This window comes from Salminus brasiliensis, chromosome 14 (assembly GCF_030463535.1).
Source record: "Salminus brasiliensis chromosome 14, fSalBra1.hap2, whole genome shotgun sequence".
Lineage (NCBI taxonomy): Eukaryota > Metazoa > Chordata > Actinopteri > Characiformes > Bryconidae > Salminus > Salminus brasiliensis.
The window spans coordinates 9,082,274-9,098,417 of NC_132891.1; the positions used below are offsets into that span (position 1 = coordinate 9,082,274).

General features: G+C 42.8%; 1 protein-coding gene across 2 annotated transcripts in view; it reads left to right on the forward strand.

The window, feature by feature from the left end:
* The first annotated feature begins 1,850 nt into the window (after window positions 1–1,850).
* The window catches only part of dvl1a (dishevelled segment polarity protein 1a), a 46,968-nt gene continuing 32,674 nt past the window's right edge, over window positions 1,851–16,144 (forward strand). The window contains exon 1 of one of the 2 annotated variants that reach the window (XM_072696359.1): window positions 1,851–2,301. In XM_072696359.1, coding sequence (XP_072552460.1) covers window positions 2,132–2,301 — 170 coding nt within the window. In that variant the 5' untranslated portion in view covers window positions 1,851–2,131. The remainder of the gene's footprint in view (window positions 2,302–16,144) is intronic. The other variant, XM_072696360.1, reaches the window with a different exon arrangement.

The window sequence follows — 16,144 nt, forward strand, 5'->3', positions numbered from 1 at the left end:
GCTGGTGTATTTTACCTTCTGTGCTTCTGTACGTTTAAGTAGAGTCCTTTAGAAAACGACAGTGTCTGGATCTGCGTCTTACACATTTTCTGTGACCCTGAGCAGGCCCAGAAGGTCTCTGCTGCACCATTTAAGGTGTCCACCTAATTCGAAGGTGGGTGTGCTGCTACATGACTGTTATTTTACTGTATACTGTTCAAGCCCTGCCTCCTGCAACGCAATTGGCTAGTCGCCTCCCCTTTCCTGCCCTATGATTGGCTATCACGCTGATCATATCTATGTGTTATATTTTAGGTTAAAACACATGTATATTTACCATAAACACGAATAAACAGAATACATATGGACAGCATGCCCACCCGGTACAGGGGGCAGGTGTTTTTGGAATACGGGTGGGTATGAAATAACACCTGGGAGATTTTGAGAGTTTGGGAGAGTTCTGCTCACAGATTTTTGGAAGTAGTTTTCTGCCCCCTAGCGGTGCTCTTAAAAACAGACACCTGTAATCCGGCCTTTCTGTCCTGAAGGTTTACCAGTGGTCGACCTTTCGTGGGATAGAGGTGGGTGGAGTATCCTTGACCCAAACTCAAGTAAAAGTAGTGATAGTTCTGCGTAATTTAATGATCCAGCATTTATTAACACATGAACTGTGGTTTCAATTCTTCTCGTTTCGATGCACTCATTTTCTTAATACTGGTATTTAAAGAAAATGCAATGAAACAAACAAACAAACAAAAAAATGTTGAAAATCAGCAGATTAATCCACGACATTTTTTAACCATATACTTTCATTAATAAATAGTTTATAGCTTTTACTATAGTAAAAGCTGTTATAAGCTGTTATATTTTTAAGGGTCAGATAATAATAATAATAATAATAATAATAATAATAAGAGGAAGAATTGTGACCGTATAAAGTGATGCCATAAAACAGTCATATTTTTAAAAGATTGTTATCATACCTCTGGAGCAGAAAAGCCATATTGTAATTTACTCTGAAAATATTTCATGCAGTTTTTTATGAGCACCACTAGAGGGCAGCAGCCCCCTACGAAAAATCGCTGAGCAGAACTCCTAAACTCAGTCTCTCAGGCGTTATTTTAAACCCACCCGTATTCCGACAACACCTGCCCCCTGTATTGGGATTGGCAAGCAGTCCATACTCACAAGTGAATCCACCCACATGGTTTTATTTCAGTAATGATTATGTCTATAAATATCAGAGAGTTTAATAAACAAATTCGATGTTTTCACATTTTTTGCCACTGAAAAATCAACAACACCTAATGTGGTCTTAACGTGGTTTAGCTGGCCTTTCTGTTCGTCGCTCATATGTAACACGTGCGACTTCATCAGTTAATACACATGTTTATATATATACAACAATACATATAAATAAACAAAGAATTAACAGATCATATATTTAAGGCAATAGAACCAGTAATTAACCAGTCATTTTAAAATTTAGTATAGGGCTTTTAATATGGCTTTTATAAAGTACTAATGCACTAATATTGTGTAATATTTTACCAATAACCGTATTAATAAACATATACACATTTATACAAATACGCTGAGAATAAACGGGGAGTGGATTTATTCAGAAAAATACTTTATAAAATACAACACGCACCAGAAATAGTGTTTTATCATTAGTATTTATTATTTTAAGATTTTAACACATACGTGATTAAAATATAATACACGTCATATGAACAGCGTGATAAGCTGCCCGCTCGAGAATATGAACCAACAGCCAATCATAGGGCAGGGAAGCGGAGCGACTAGCCAATCGCTTCGCGATAAGGCGGGACTTCGCCGAAAACGGGTGGGAAAACAAACGCACGGCCGATCCCTTCCCTTCCTGTTTTCCACCAGGCGAGCCGAGCTGCCGTGCCGAGAGACTCACTGACGCCGGACCGGGCTCGACTATGTCTGAGATCTCACACTCCGCCAAGGGAGAGGTTATTTGCTTCCCTACGTGAAACAGACTGACAGCCATGTCTTCGGACAGCTCCGCGTCCTCCTCCTAGCCGCGGTCTGCAGACATATGCTGGGTATTTTCGCCACTGCTGTACGCCCTCCGTGTCGTTGTCAATGACTGTCCAGACCATCTAGCCAGAGCCCACTCATGGCGGAGACAAAAATAATCTATCACATCGATGATGAAGAGACTCCTTATTTAGTCAAGCTGACCGTTTCTCCGGACAAAGTCACGCTCGCGGATTTCAAAAATGTCCTCAGCAACCGGCCCACCAGCAGCTACAAATTCTTCTTCAAGTCCATGGATCAGGATTTCGGGTGAGCATGAAGAATCTCGATGTGTGTGTGTGTGTGTGTGTGTGTGTGCTGTAACGGCGAACCTGAAGTTGGCTTCACAGGCGAATTATGTGGTCCACCTTAAATGGTGCAGCAGCAGAGTCCTTCTGGCACCTGCGCAGGGGCGCAGCGAGGCGCACCAGTGTCCGTTTAAGGTGGAACTGAAAGTGAAGTTAGACCTCGCTGCTCGCTGAACCCATGTGTGCTTCGGGCTTGTCAAGCCTGTCAGGACGGCCTGTGTAATCAGGCTCGTGGGCAGTGGTTGGCACCTGCTTTCTAGGCAGCCCCGGAAGCCTGTTTCTGTGGCCACTGTGGTGCCATGTCTCGTTCAGTGTGGTCAGCAGCCACATGGACCACAACAGAGCTCAATTTGTCATTCCTGTCACACCACAGATTGTCTGCTGGAACAAATATGGTGGCTGGTTTCTATCCCTGTTCCTGTCTGCTGTGATTAGAAGTTCAGGGCGTCCTTGCAGTAGATTCAGACCCTGTACTGTAGTTTTCTGTAGGACAGCGTGCATGTACCGAGGACAGGAGTAGTATCATATAGAGGTCTTGCTCAGATGTTTATATGACATGTTATTGGACAACATGTCTGTCTTCTGCTTATTTGGCGGAGAACCACCAAGAAGGACTTGATAGGCCCCAGCAATACAATGACAGATGCTACACCACTCATCAGGTGACGGAGTGGGTTGAGGGCTGAGGAGGTTCAGGTGATGTCCAGACCAGATTTTAACACCCCATTGTGGACGGTGTTAGGAAACTTGCGGAGAAGACAAATCCTGACCAATTTCGAAGAGCCAGAGGAAGAGCTTCAAAATACTGATCAAATTCAGAGCAATTTTGGACGGATACAGATTACAATATTATTATATAGTATTATTAGTATTATTACATATTAGTAAAAAGGTAAAGGTAAGGTAAAGGTGGACAGCGAAATGTGTCCTCCGCATTTAACCCATCTGTGGTAGTGAACACACACACACACTAGTGAACTAGGGGCAGTGAGTACACACACACCCAGAGCGGTGGGCAGCCAACTCCAGCGCCCGGGGAGCAGAGACGGTAAAGGGCCTTGCTCAAGGGCCCAACAGTGGCAGCTTGCCGAGCCCGGGAATCGAACCCACAACCTTGTTATCGACAGCCCGGCGCTCTATTTATTATACAGGTATTTATTATACAGCACTATAGAGGTCCTGTAGTGTCTTGTAGTGTCACTTACAATATTTGGGGTGACCTTAGTTTTCTTAGGGATCCTTTAGTAATCCAAAGTCTTACCTTTCCATTACTTTACCTTGATATGAGCCGGCTTTGCTCCAGACCATTGTGAAGGTTGTTAATGTGGCCTCAGCCTCATACTCATACTGGGAGATGCCTGTTGGCCACCTTCGCATTGTTAGTAGTTCAAAAAATGGTATTTTGCAGGATACAGTGCTGTCACTGGGGGTGGCCCTCAAGAGTAGGGCCGAGCGGTATGTCAACAGTACGATATTGAGATACTGTGATTTTTTTAGCTTTATGTTTGCCATCCATGATATCATCTCCATAAATTAGCATTTGCCCATTAGCATGAAAGGAGAATTTAAAGTCCATGGAAAGTAAATAAGCACTGGGCTTCCTCTCTGGCACTGTGTTCGCTGTCTGATTCCCTTACGAGAAGTCCAATCAAAACAAGCTAGATCTTATTGCAGGCTGTGTCAGACGTCTGAGCCATTCTTTTAGAACAGAGTAGGAGGACTCGGGAGAAATGGTCTCATTAACGCTCAGTGCAAACCTATTAACTTTATTAATGCTTTATTTAATCCTACGACTGCTGACCTAAATATATGAGAATTTAGTACAGAAACTTGTGGGAAATGAATAGCTGTTAATATGCCCAAATGTTTTAGGGTGCCCCTTCAACTTCAGCTTGTCTAGTCTCTGTAAAGAAGTGCTGCCCATAGAATAAGACTCTCTGGAGCAGATAAACATTAGGCACTGCTTTACAGGAGAACAAAAAAAAAACATTTATTGGAAATCAATGTCCAAAGATGTTATTCTCAGTCTTTTTTGGAGCATTTCTATTGGTTCAGTCTTCATCAACGTTTCACAGAGTGTAAAGAACATCTGTCAGATTCCTATTATATCAAAAAGTACAGGATTTTTGCTTGACAGCGTACATTTCCTTTGGGAAAAAATAAAAGAGTGTACATTTAAAACTCTTTAAGGACATTGCTGTACCTTTGCAGGTACATTTAGCAGGTCTTTTTTTCTGAAAGAGAATGAGCAGGCTGGTGGATCCTGCATAGTTCAATTTAGGAATCAGCCTGTTCTTCCATCTTTGCAACAGTGACTGCATTTGTAAGAACATCCATTCAGAAGCAGTCCAGTAGCTGGCTGATGTGGTCAGTTAATGTGGGGTTACTGCACAGACATATTAGGTGGGGATATAATGTGAAATGAAGTGGTCCCTGTTTGCCAAAGGAAAATTAGATAATGGGGCCCTTTAGGTTTCAATTACAGGCCTAAGTATGCATGGATCAACCTGTGTAATACATTTGGCAGATTATTAATTGTTTAGTACGGCCTGTTACAAACTCATTAAGTCAGAGTGTCCACTCAGGAGATGGGACAGTGATATACAGTAGATGTAGTGGGAGTGGTCTGTTAGACAGAGCTGTCTCTACTGAATTAGTGAACTGGGTAAAAGCCACCAAATTGCTCAACACTGGACGTATTCTGTCTGTTTGATCTGCACAGGTATGTGTATGAAGTTGTAATTTATTGTTAGCTAGTTAATGATGTCTTTTTGATCACTAAACATAAATACTTATGTAGGGATGCACCGATCCGATATTAGGATCGGATATTGGTCCCGATATTAACAAAATTAGCTGGATTGGGTATCGGATAATTAGGCTGATCCATGGAACCGATCCTTTCTCTTTAATTTGGTGGTGGGACACTGCACTAAATGTGCAAATAAATAAATGACAAATGGCAATTTAGTACATTTATATCTATGTGTTCATTTGTTATATTATATAAAGTAATGTTGAAGTCAATCCTGATGCCTTAAGTCTCTCCCACATGGTGAGGTATACGGTTTATTAATTCAGCAATGGTATCAGACTGGTATCGGGTATCGACCAATATGCAAAGTTAATGTACTGGTATGAGTTAATGTACCGAAACTGAAAAGGCTGGATTGGTGCAGTATCGGTAGTTCATCTTTTACAAGCAGCTTTTTTTTATGTTAAATAATTTTTGATTATTGAAAGGAAGAATTGATTATTCAGTGATGAATCCCTCAATAACCAGATTATCAAACGTCCAAAAAATCAGCTTTTACATGTAGCGTGAGCTTATTTTATATATTTGCAAGCTACCAATGAGGACAATAAAGATTTAATGAACTTCCCTGCTAATATAATATCTAAATAAAACTCCAATATATTTTTCCTGTCAACATTAAAAACAAATAATGTGCAAAGTAATTTTTCAGATCAGCAAAAGTGCTACTGCTGTGTTTGTATTAGTGATTTTTATTTTTGACAATAGAAATGTTTTTCTGAATGTGTTGAGATGTGAAAAAATATATATTTTATTGTTTCCTTAATTAAATTTTCAACAAAACATGCCCCTTGAACAGGCACAAGCTTTTGCAGACCTAACATTACCCGCTGAGCTTCAGAAACGAAAGAAGTTCACAAATGTCACCTTTAATTAATGTTGTGGAATTATTCTTTACATTAAGGCTTAACGACAACAGGAAGCTCACTGGATTTTTTCCAGCATAATTTGCTATTTCAGCATTGATTTGTAGTTAGCACATAATTTCGATTAGCACAGCGATAATAAATGTCTGTGTGGATGTAAGGCATCATCCATGCTGCAAATTCAGCAGTGTTTTTATCAGTCCCCCTGAAATATATAAAAGCAAACTGCACATAATATAGATAATTGCACACCGTTTTCATTGATGGCATCTCACACAGCGACTCGAGTGACTTCTCTTTCTATTTTTGTGTTCGAGGTAGGAGTAGGAGTAGTTCTACGGAAGTGGTGATGAATCTCAATGTCCATTCTGAATGAGTTTGGCCTCGCTCTCTTCCACTCTATCCGTAGGAGGCCTACTTCTATAGCGGACTCGTGTGTACTTGTGGCAGTAATGGGGATGTCTTTGTTTATGTTGTAGGAAGCGTGCTTAAGTGTCGGCCTCCATTTATGCACTGTAGATGCTGCTTTGCGTTTTTCAGTGCCTCGTGTCTGTGATCTTAGACTTTCATCAGACCCTTTTAAAACATCAGAGACGTGGTACACGCGTGTACGTCACACACCCGCATCCCAGCGTGACCTTGCGTGAGGAACTGGCTTTCCCTGGTAGTGCGACGCAGTTGACTCCCAGCATTCATTTTGTTGTCTTTCCCAGCCTCGGCTGCACAGTGGGGCTTGCAGAGCAAAAGGCCGATTGCATGAACAAACACTGAGTTTGTCCTTCAAAGTCCAACTCTCCGGGTTCAGCGGGGTCACTGTGGATGTTTTGTTTTGCTGAAGAGTTTCACATTTGTGTGGATTCATAAAGAGGAAGTAGGGCTGTCATAATTACTGGAGTAAAAAAAAAGAATCGGCAATGATTGGTTGCCAGATTGCATAATGATATATATATATATATATATATATATATATATATATATATATATATATATATATATATATATTCTTATACTGGTTTTTCAGTTTTACAGAAACCAAGGCAGTGTATGTTTTTTTTTTGTTTTTTTTTTTTTTTGTAATGCATTTTTATATTCTTATATACGTTTGCATACAAGGACCGTTGCTGGGCCGAAAGTGTTATTATAAACTTCTGTTACCAAAGAACAGCCCCACTAGTTTGTACAGAAGTACCTGTAGTTACTGATCAATACACCTAAGTGTGTAAAAAGCCTTTTGGCATTCAAGGGTTTAACTATTTTCCTTGTACAATCCTCCTAATATATGGTTAATTCAGTAGAAAAGATTGCACACACACAGTACATAGTTTGAATGCCACTTAACAGACATGCATATCAAACGATCAATAACCCAACATTATAACCACAGAGTCACCACCACGGCCTTCAGTCTGGCACAAAATGTTTGGGTTCATGCAAAAGAAGCAGAATATCTCCAATACATGAGTATAATAGATGAGCATGTCCAGAACAAGGGTCCCAATTATTCTCTTTTGTGCTCCAATAGAAATGCTCCAGAATGACGTTTCTTGTCCTGTAAAGATGCCAATTTGAGATACACAGTTTTATCATTGTATTTTTATAATTATATTTTAGAATTTAAAAAATGTTTAAATATCCTAAATAAATAAAACAAAACCACAGATTTTAATCAACATACCTTATCATTCCCCTTAATGGGCTCTCTTTAAGTAAATACAATGGGCAATATCGAGGTCAGCAAAAATTATTAAGGTCCTGTCCATATATTGTACGATAAGTCGATAGTAGAGCTGGACATTATGAAGATATTATATCATATTGGGATGAATTTTGTTATTGTGATAACAATATGCTTTTCTAAGCATAGCGAGGATATTGTTAGTGCTTAATAAACCCTGATCAGCTGCATTTTTCATTACTAACAGTGTAATTAGACTGGATAATTACTAGTAATTAGATAATTTAATCAGCAGATGTTGAATAAAAGTCACTGTATCCAGTATGGGAGAGGACCTGAATGGTAGTTTTTAAGAATATGTTGTTACTGATGTTTTAGTCTGTGATTACATGTATTGTGATAAATATTGTGTATCGGAAAAGAAATTGTGATATCAATATCGTGATATAGTGTTTTTATTGTGATACACCAATGCGTCATTTAATATTTTTTCATTAATAAAAGGTGCAAACTAACATAAAATGTTTCTGATCTGGTCCTGGTTCTAAAGTCTTGAGTTTTGTACTGATCTTTGTATCAGTGCTTCTTTACTTTCCAGGCCTGAGACTTTGGCCTCCTTTCCACTGCAGGGTCAAATGGATACTAAGGCTGTGTCGTACCTCTCCACGCTGGTGCGGACCTGTTAGACCGGTTACAGTGTCTTTTCCATTTCCTGTATTTCTAAAGCATGACTAGAAAGTGCACAGCGTCTCATAATAATTATGCCAAAGTTTCATTCTTTAGTCTTAAACTACAACTATGAGGCTAATGTAGCTAGCTAGCTAACACTAGACTGACTTACTGAAGCCGAAATTCATCTGTTAGCATTGTGTAATCTGCATGCATAAACCACACTCGTCTCGAACCCTGACAAGCAGCATTGTATAGATGCAGTTTGCCAAATGATGTTGAATCCACTTAAACAAGACTGTTTGTGTCGACTTCAGCATGCAGATAGCGCTATGGTATTGGCATAAAAGATGATCATCAGTCACTCATGAACATAGTCTAGCACAGCTGTTAAACATCAACGTTTGATACAGAAACCCTGCAGTTTATTTGTAAGTGTTTGAAGCTAATGCTAGTTACTACTAAGCGAGGCGGGCCGCTGCGGTAGTGATGTTGGGTGAACCCAGTTGCTGGGCTGTCGTAAAGCTGTGGTAGTGATGTTGTGCGATCCCGGTAGTTGGGCCATGCTAATGCCATGGTAGAGATGTTGGGCGAGCCCGGGAGCTGGGCCGTGCTAATGCCATGGTAGTGATGTTGGGCGAGCCCGGGAGCTGGGCCGTGCTAATGCCATGATAGTGATGTTGGGTGAGCCTGGGAGCTGGGCCGTGCTAATGCCATGGTAGTGATGTTGGGTGAGCCCGGGAGCTGGGCCGTGCTAATGCCATGGTAGTGATGTTGTACGATCCCGGGAGCTGGGCCATGCTAATGCCATGGTAGAGATGTTGGGCGAGCCCGGGAGCTGGGCCGTGCTAATGCCATGATAGTGATGTTGGGTGAGCCTGGGAGCTGGGCCGTGCTAATGCCATGGTAGTGATGTTGTACGATCCCGGGAGCTGGGCCGTGCTAATGCCATAGTAGTGATGTTGGGCGAGCCCGGGAGCTGGGCCGTGCTAATGCCATGGTAGAGATGTTGGGCGAGCCCGGGAGCTGGGCCGTGCTAATGCCATAATAGTGATGTTGGGCGAGCCCGGGAGCTGGGCCGTGCTAATGCCATGGTAGTGATGTTGGGCGAGCCCGGGAGCTGGGCCGTGCTAATGCCATGATAGTGATGTTGGGCGAGCCCGGGAGCTGGGCCGTGCTAATGCCATGGTAGTGATGTTGGGCGAGCCCGGGAGCTGGGACGTGCTAATGCCATGGTAGTGATGTTGGGCGAGCCCGGGAGCTGGGCCGTGCTAATGTCATGGTAGTGATGTTGGGCGAGCCCGGGAGCTGGGCCGTGCTAATGCCATGATAGTGATGTTGGGCGAGCCTGGGAGCTGGGCCGTGCTAATGCCATGGTAGTGATGTTGGGCGAGCCCGGGAGCTGGGCCGTGCTAATGCCATGGTAGTGATGTTGGGCGAGCCCGGGAGCTGGGCCGTGCTAATGCCATGGTAGTGATGTTGGGCGAGCCCGGGAGCTGGGACGTGCTAATGCCATGGTAGTGATGTTGGGCGAGCCCGGGAGCTGGGCCGTGCTAATGTCATGGTAGTGATGTTGGGCGAGCCCGGGAGCTGGGCCGTGCTAATGCCATGATAGTGATGTTGGGCGAGCCTGGGAGCTGGGCCGTGCTAATGCCATGGTAGTGATGTTGGGCGAGCCCGGGAGCTGGGCCGTGCTAATGCCATGGTAGTGATGTTGGGTGAGCCTGGGAGCTGGGCCGTGCTAATGTCATGGTAGTGATGTTGGGCGAGCCTGGGAGCTGGGCCGTGCTAATGCCATGGTAGTGATGTTGGGCGAGCCCGGGAGCTGGGCCGTGCTAATGCCATGGTAGTGATGTTGGGCGAGCCCGGGAGCTGGGCCATCCTAATGCCATGATAGTGATGTTGGGTGAGCCTGGGAGCTGGGCCGTGCTAATGCCATGATAGTGATGTTGGGCGAGCCCGGGAGCTGGGCCGTGCTAATGCCATGATAGTGATGTTGGGTGAGCCCGGGAGCTGGGCCGTGCTAATGCCATGATAGTGATGTTGGGCGAGCCCGGGAGCTGGGCCGTGCTAATGCCATGATAGTGATGTTGGGTGAGCCTGGGAGCTGGGCCGTGCTAATGCCATGATAGTGATGTTGGGTGAGCCTGGGAGCTGGGCCGTGCTAATGCCATGATAGTGATGCTGGGTGAGCCTGGGAGCTGGGCCGTGCTAATGCCATGATAGTGATGTTGGGTAAGCCTGGGAGCTGGGCTGCACTAACGCTGTGATAGTGATGTTGGACAAGCCTGGTAGCTGTGCAAACGCAGTGGTAGCTGACCCTCCATGCTCACCATGCACCATTCGGCCCTGCAGTGGAAAAGAGGCCTTTGTTTACAGTAATAGGCAGTGGTCGTGTTTCAATGTCAGTAAAATCTCAGATCGATTACTGTAAATGCGTAACGTGTAAGCAGAGATGAAAGAGAAATCGAAGTGTCCAAGACAGTAAGTGAACTGCTGAGGAGCTGGCAAAAATCTATTGTGACTAATGACTGTGAAAGAGCTCTGCTGCAATGCTCTTAACCTTACGAGGTCGGTTATTTTTGTTTGATGGATATGATGCGCTTGGAGTGGACTCAGTGCGCCTTCACTTGTGGGCTATGGTGATCGAATGCTTTTATGTTCCTTCTGAACGGCCCTCATTTATCAGACCATAGCTAACCTTACTTTGTTCCCCAGCACAAATAAACACCACTAATCCTTTCACTACTGACATATATTCTAGCTAAAGGTTTCAGTAGTAGTTTAATAAACAGGAGTCTCTTGCAAATCTTCGTCATTATCTGCTGAAATCTGTTAATACCCTGCTAAACCTGCAGCTTGGAGGAGCCAGGGCGGTGTCAAGCACCCAAACACATGGCTCTTTAAAACACGGTGTGTGTGGCTCAGTGACCTACAAAATGAAACTGACATGTTAGATAAAATGCAGTGCAGGTTATTGTTGTGTTGCTGTACATTTGTATAATGATATTGCATTATTTTGTATATGTAATTACACAATTACACATGTAGTTAATTACATGGTAACAGAAAATCTACTGTTATTTACAGTATGTTAATGTTACAGTAAGGATCTGTGGAGTTAAAATATGAGGGCCCACCATGGTTAATATGGCCAGCAGCTTAGGGGAACATTTTTGAGCATGTCTATAAAGGGCTGGCTTTGATAGTCCTGAGTCTTCTACCTGAGGGAACCGTTGAGAGGAGGTGATGTCCAGGGTGAAAAGGGTCAGCTATAATCTTGCCAGCACACGTCGTGACCCTGCTGGTATATAGGCTTATGTCTTGAAGCATTGGCAGAGTGCACCTGATGGTCTGTTGGCTCGTTCTTGTGTGGTAGACGATCCAAACCAGGTGGTTATGGATGATGTGAGGACAGACTTGATGATTGCTGTGTTGAACTGGATCTTCAGGGCCTGTGGCAGGTTGCATTTCTTCAGCTGCTTTAGGAAGAAAATCCTCCGCTGTACTTTTTTGGCTATGGAGACTATGTGTTCCCCTCCCACTTCAGGTCCTTGGATATGGTAGTGAACTTGAGGAACTTGAGTGACTCCACAGTAGACACCACAAAGGCATGGCTGGGTTGTCTGAAGTCCACAACCATTTCAAAAAAAATTTGTGGGTTTAGCAACAGGTGGTTGCTAATGTTGGAAATGAAACTGACCACGGTGGTGTCATCCACAAACTTGAGAATCTTCACAGATGGTCCTTCAAGATGCAGTCATTGGTGTAAAAGCTACGAGACTACGTCTCCTAGCACTCATTTTTTAAACTTGTCTATATGTAAAGGCTTCTCTCAAAACTCTCAAAGGTGGGGCTATTTGCGATTCAATGTTGATGCCAGTGTACAGCGATCAGCCATAACATTAGCACCACAGGCCTAATATTGAGTAGGTCTCCCTTTTTGTGGCCACAACAGATCTGACAATTCAAGGCATGGACTCTGCAAGACCTCTGAAGGAGTCCTGTGGTATCTCGCACCAAGACGCTAAGAGCAGGCCCTACAATTTGTAAGGTGGAGCTTTCATGGATTGCATAATGCCCATGACCCTGTAGCCTTTTTACCTTTTCAACACCCCTCAAGACCTGCCTGATTTTTGGAGATGCTCTGACCCAGTCTACTAGCCATTACAGTTTGGTTCCTGTGAGAGTTTTAGCTCATTTGTCCTGCAGGTGATAACCAATGTTTTTCTCTTCACCTTACACTGGTGTTAATGTTATGGCTGATCAGTGTAGATACTAAATCTTTGGTTAATACCTATTAACTATTATTTTTACAGAAATGCAAATACAGTATATTGACCAAGATGCAGATATATTAAGAATAGTTTTATTAAATTTACATAATCAAATACTGTTTTAAAAAAAAAAAGAGTCAATTCCAAACACCTGGCGGCCATTTTTGTTTTTCTGTCGACAGAACCAATATGTTTCCCATATCATCATGCATCAATTCTGTTTTTGAGCTCATCATGATATGATAAAATCAATATCTCGAGACAGCATCATACACCAGTATTCACTTTAATACCTAATAACACTTTAATGCCTACAAGTCATAGGAGTACACTCTTAAAAATAAAGATTCTTCAAATGGTTCTTTGAGCGATGCCATAAAAGAGCCACTTTTGGTTCTATATAGAACCGTGTTTTTAATAGAGATGTGTAAGTGTAAAGAACTTCACTTGGTGTACACATTCCTCTTTGGCAGTTTAAAAGTATTTCACACTCAAGAGAAAAGTGTTTCTTCTATGATATTGCTCCAGACACCTGTATTTTTGAAGGTGTAAGATGTTCATACAGCTGCACCGTTTGGGAAAGCCTAGAGCAGCTCCGTGTGGCACTGATAAACTGAGCATTATTGTGGTGGGACCTGGTATGTGCGCATGTTTGTTTTCGATGGTGAGGGAATCCCGTGTGGGTTGAGCAGCATCTGCTTTAGTTCAGCCTCACAGCTGGAGAGGGCCATATCACAGGAAATCCCTGAAACAGATAAGCAGGAGCATCAGCAGGGCAGTGGTGTCATTCCAACAGCCCTAATAAACACCTCACTGTGGGCGGCAATTGGGGACGATTTAAAAAAATCTGTATTTGTTGTTATTTCACAAATATGTATCCTATATCATCACCTGGTGTGTTCTCTAATCATAAAAGGGCTTATCCCATAGAATTCATATTCCTTATTCTATAGTTGTTGTTTTTTTTTTTTGGAAAACGGAGTGATGTGTAACCCTGTTCAGAACAAATGTATGTGGGCACGCTCTTCTAGTGTATTCTAGTGGGCAGCATGTCTAGTACCTGTAGAGAAGTATTGCTTAAAGAACAGGACTCTCTGTAGTAGATGAACATGAACCTATTTATACCTTGACTAGAGGGGTATAACGGCCCCAGCATTTAGCTGTGAAGTAGTGGAACTGTGTTTTCTGGAGTAATGTGATGCTCTATACAATACTTTTGGGATGCGTTGGGTTGGTGATCATCCAACATCCTGACCTCACTAAAGTTCTTGTTGCTGAATGCAATCAAATCCTCAAAGCAGTGCCTCAAAATCTAGTAGAAAGCCTTCTTCTTTGGACTGTAGAAACAGTTGCTCAACAAAAGCAGGACAAACTCGTTTTAAAACCCTTAATTTCAGAAGAAACACTAAGCTGAGACTGAGCAGGTGTCCCAATACTTTTGTCCCATCACTGGTCCAGTCCCAAAAACAGACTGTTTTGAATGAATCATGTTTTTAAAACATGTTTTAATAAGGCTGCACATTTAGCCTACAGGTTGGATTATGGCATATGTATTTTATATATGTAAAATGTAAAAATGTAAAAAATAAATGTGGAATTCTGGGCTTTTTAGATTCTTTTTGTGTTATTGTTTAGCCCAAGAGTCCTGATATCTGCTCCACTAGGCTATATGTCCCAAGGCGTTTCCTCTTCTGTGCATGTTTGCTCAGACCACACTTCCTTGAGGTCACCCTGGTGAACTTCCCTACCAGCGGCTGCATATTATGGCGCTCTCTTGAGAGGACACAAACACTTCCTATTCAGAACTGGAGTCCCAGCCCAGCTTCCTCTACAGCACTTAGAGTAGGCCCAGATTTGAAGATGCATTTTTCTTTTTTTCACATTGTCAGCTTTTACAACAAGTCCATGTTATCATCTTCTCGTCCTGGCTCGTACACCTCCCAGCCATGTGGCCTTTTGGGTCATGAGACCTGGAAATCCAGGAGGAGCTTCTGGAGGGGAAAGAGCTGTAATTTCAACAAGCTGATGGCATTTCTGGAGACATGACGCTCCGCATGGACCCTCCGTCTAGTTGTGTGTCATTTGCATTTGTTTATTGTGTTTTGTTTTTCATCTTATTCAGATTATTTGCATCTGCAGTGGTGCTCTGTTTGTTTGTGCATATGTGTGTGTGTGTGTGTGGATCTGACCTGTACAATTTGATGGGACATTAGCAGGTGTGTGACTGTTGAACTGTGTCTCAGAGGGTTAAGGGGTAACTGCGTGGTATTTCTGTAGGGAATTTACAGCCTGGGCGAACACTGAAGGACCCATGCTAACACACTCGATCACTCTATTAATAACCACCCCTGTGTCCTGACACCCTTGCTGCTCTTCTCTCCCTTTCTCTTTCTTTATCTCTCTCTCTCACACACACACACACACACACACACACACACATATATATATATATATATATATATATATATATATATATATATATATATATATATGTGTGTGTGTGTGTGTGTATTGTATGTTTTATAAACACAGTCATATCAGAATATTATGATATGACAGTCTACCTAATTGTGGGAATAACCACCCTTGGCTTGGATGACACTAGCTTGACGCTGTGACATGGGCTGTATTAGGTGATGGGAAGTGTTTGATATAGAGGTTAACTTGTCTGCAGTGGCACATCGATTGCTCTGTACCATTCGCCAGAGTTGTCGTTCCCTCTGGCATCATATTGGCCACTTTTATGCCAATGGGAGGCATTCATTGTGCGTGAAGTCCGTTCTCTGTACACTTCACCTGGACAGCTTGAACAGCCCATGAAGTTAGCAGTTCGCAAGATGCTACCACCCCTTGCCCGGTATTCTATTATCATGCCCTTTGGACATTGTCATGCATCGCTACAACTGACTGGTGTGCTCGCTTATTTATAGGTACAGCAAACCCTATCACGGCTCATCTGTGACAGTAGGAAAAGAGTGGTGGCATCTCGGAGGCCACTAACATAGGTGGTGTGTTCTAGAGCCACTGTAGTGAAGGTGTACTGAGAATTGACTTTTTGCACATTGAGTGCAAAAACAGTGGCATAACAGTGGTGCCCCAGCGGACATTGATGCCAGAGGGAAATGCCAACTCTGGCGAGTGGTACAGAGCAATCGACCAAGTCTCTATAAAGTTAGTCTCTATAATGAACACCTTCTGTCACCTCAGAAGATGCAGTCCATACAGTCCATACCACAATGTCTTGCTAGTGTCATCAGAGCCATCAAAGGGTGGTTATCACCACTTTAAGGCAGGTGGTTTAGTTTGGTTTGCTCTTGATTGCAGACATGAAAGAAGGTTGTAGCTGCAGATGAGTCTGGACAGTGATTTTAAAAGATCACAAAACAATTAGAAATAAGCCATTAAACTGTTTATTTCCAGTCATTTCTAAAGTGGAGAACAACATGGCCAGCTCAGGTCATCCTAGCAACTTCAGCCTAAGAGTAATCCACAAGAAGCGTAAA